General features: G+C 56.4%; 1 protein-coding gene across 1 annotated transcript in view; it reads left to right on the forward strand.

Annotated features, from left to right (window-relative positions):
• The first annotated feature begins 309 nt into the window (after nt 1-309).
• Nucleotides 310-1,334, forward strand: part of SIX3 (SIX homeobox 3) — a 15,871-nt gene continuing 14,846 nt past the window's right edge. Inside the window, exon 1 of the mRNA XM_009635676.1 lies at nt 310-621. Coding sequence (XP_009633971.1) covers nt 310-621 — 312 coding nt within the window. The remainder of the gene's footprint in view (nt 622-1,334) is intronic.

Consider the following 1,334-nt stretch of genomic DNA (forward strand, 5'->3'; position numbering starts at 1 on the left):
CTTTCTGCCTTGCAGGTGGAGGATTTGGGGTCAGAGGGAAGAGGGGATGCTCCGTGAAACGGAAACAAGAATTCTTAGTACTCCCTTAAAAACCTTGCCCACAGTTTGAGACCTTGCCCTCCCTTGAATTCCCTGCAAACAGCAAGAGGGTTAGCAGTGAGCTCCGAATCTCTGCTCCGGATCTACCTGGAACCCACGATTGCTAAAGTCAGAAATAGAGGAACTCGGGCTGTGAAACGTGCGGAGGGGAGACCCTGCCACCCCAGCAGCATTCACCGTGTTTTAAAGTGAAGTGTCAGGAGCCCCCGAATGAAGCCGGCGCTGGAAGCTCTGCGCCAGCCGCTCTTGAATTGCTCCTCCGCTCCCTCAGAGCCGCTCTGTGCCTACCTGGCTCTTGACTTCAGCTCTCTAAAGTCCCCCTATAGTTCCCACACTCTGCTTGCAACTGTGTCCCCGCAGAGCCGCCCTGCTCACCGTCCCCAGCCCAGCCCCACGACGTCCTTCGCCCTATTGATGTGCGCTATAGCCGAACAGGGCGAAGAGACGAGAATTGTATTCGACAGACGCTGCTCACTCGTGAATAACAGGTTCAGCGCATACGGTATCTCTCGCCATTATCCTGTAAGTTAATATTGAGTAGCAATAGCTGTCTAAATATCAAAATCTATTTATAGGGGATGCAGAGCCACGACCTTCAGGATCTGCAGTCTGGAAAACAGGGCAAAGGGGAAGGGGAAAAAAAAAAAAAAAAAAAAGAGGAAAAGCCCAGGATTACAATGAAGATTTGTGCGTGGCGTAGTTGGGCTGGGCTGCCTTTGTTCCGAAATCCTGAGGGGGACTTGAACCTTTAGGACGGCACCGGCCCCGGGGAGGAGCAGCTCTGACCGACTTCTGTGTCCCCGCCGCGATGGCGGTGTTGCTTCGTCCGCTTCTGCCCATCTGCAAAACTTTATTTTCACATTATAAAAAAAAAAAAAAGAAAAGAAAAAAATAGACGAAGCAGCAGGTCTCGGTGCGAGCTGGGGGAGCTCAGCAGAGCGCAGACCCCACTGCCTGGGAAATTATTTCGCACAGGGGGAGATGGGGGGGGGGGTACTTTCTTATTTTGCTGCTCGCAGCCTCCCCAGCACAAGCTCGGGGTGCGCGGGGGGAAGGGGGTTGGGGCATCTTCCCGCCCTCACCCGGGCGAGCAAGCAGGATCGGGGGGAGCTGGGCGGTCTCAGGCGCTTCCCAGGGGTGACCGGGGATCCCGGCAAGGCGAGTGTCGGGGCCCTGGGCCGGGACCCCGTGGCATCCCGCGTCCCCGGAGATCGCCCCCAGCCCCCCCCCCTCCC

The sequence above is a fragment of the Egretta garzetta genome, unplaced genomic scaffold, assembly GCF_000687185.1.
Source record: "Egretta garzetta isolate BGI_Z169 unplaced genomic scaffold, ASM68718v1 scaffold123, whole genome shotgun sequence".
NCBI classification, from domain to species: Eukaryota; Metazoa; Chordata; class Aves; order Pelecaniformes; family Ardeidae; genus Egretta; species Egretta garzetta.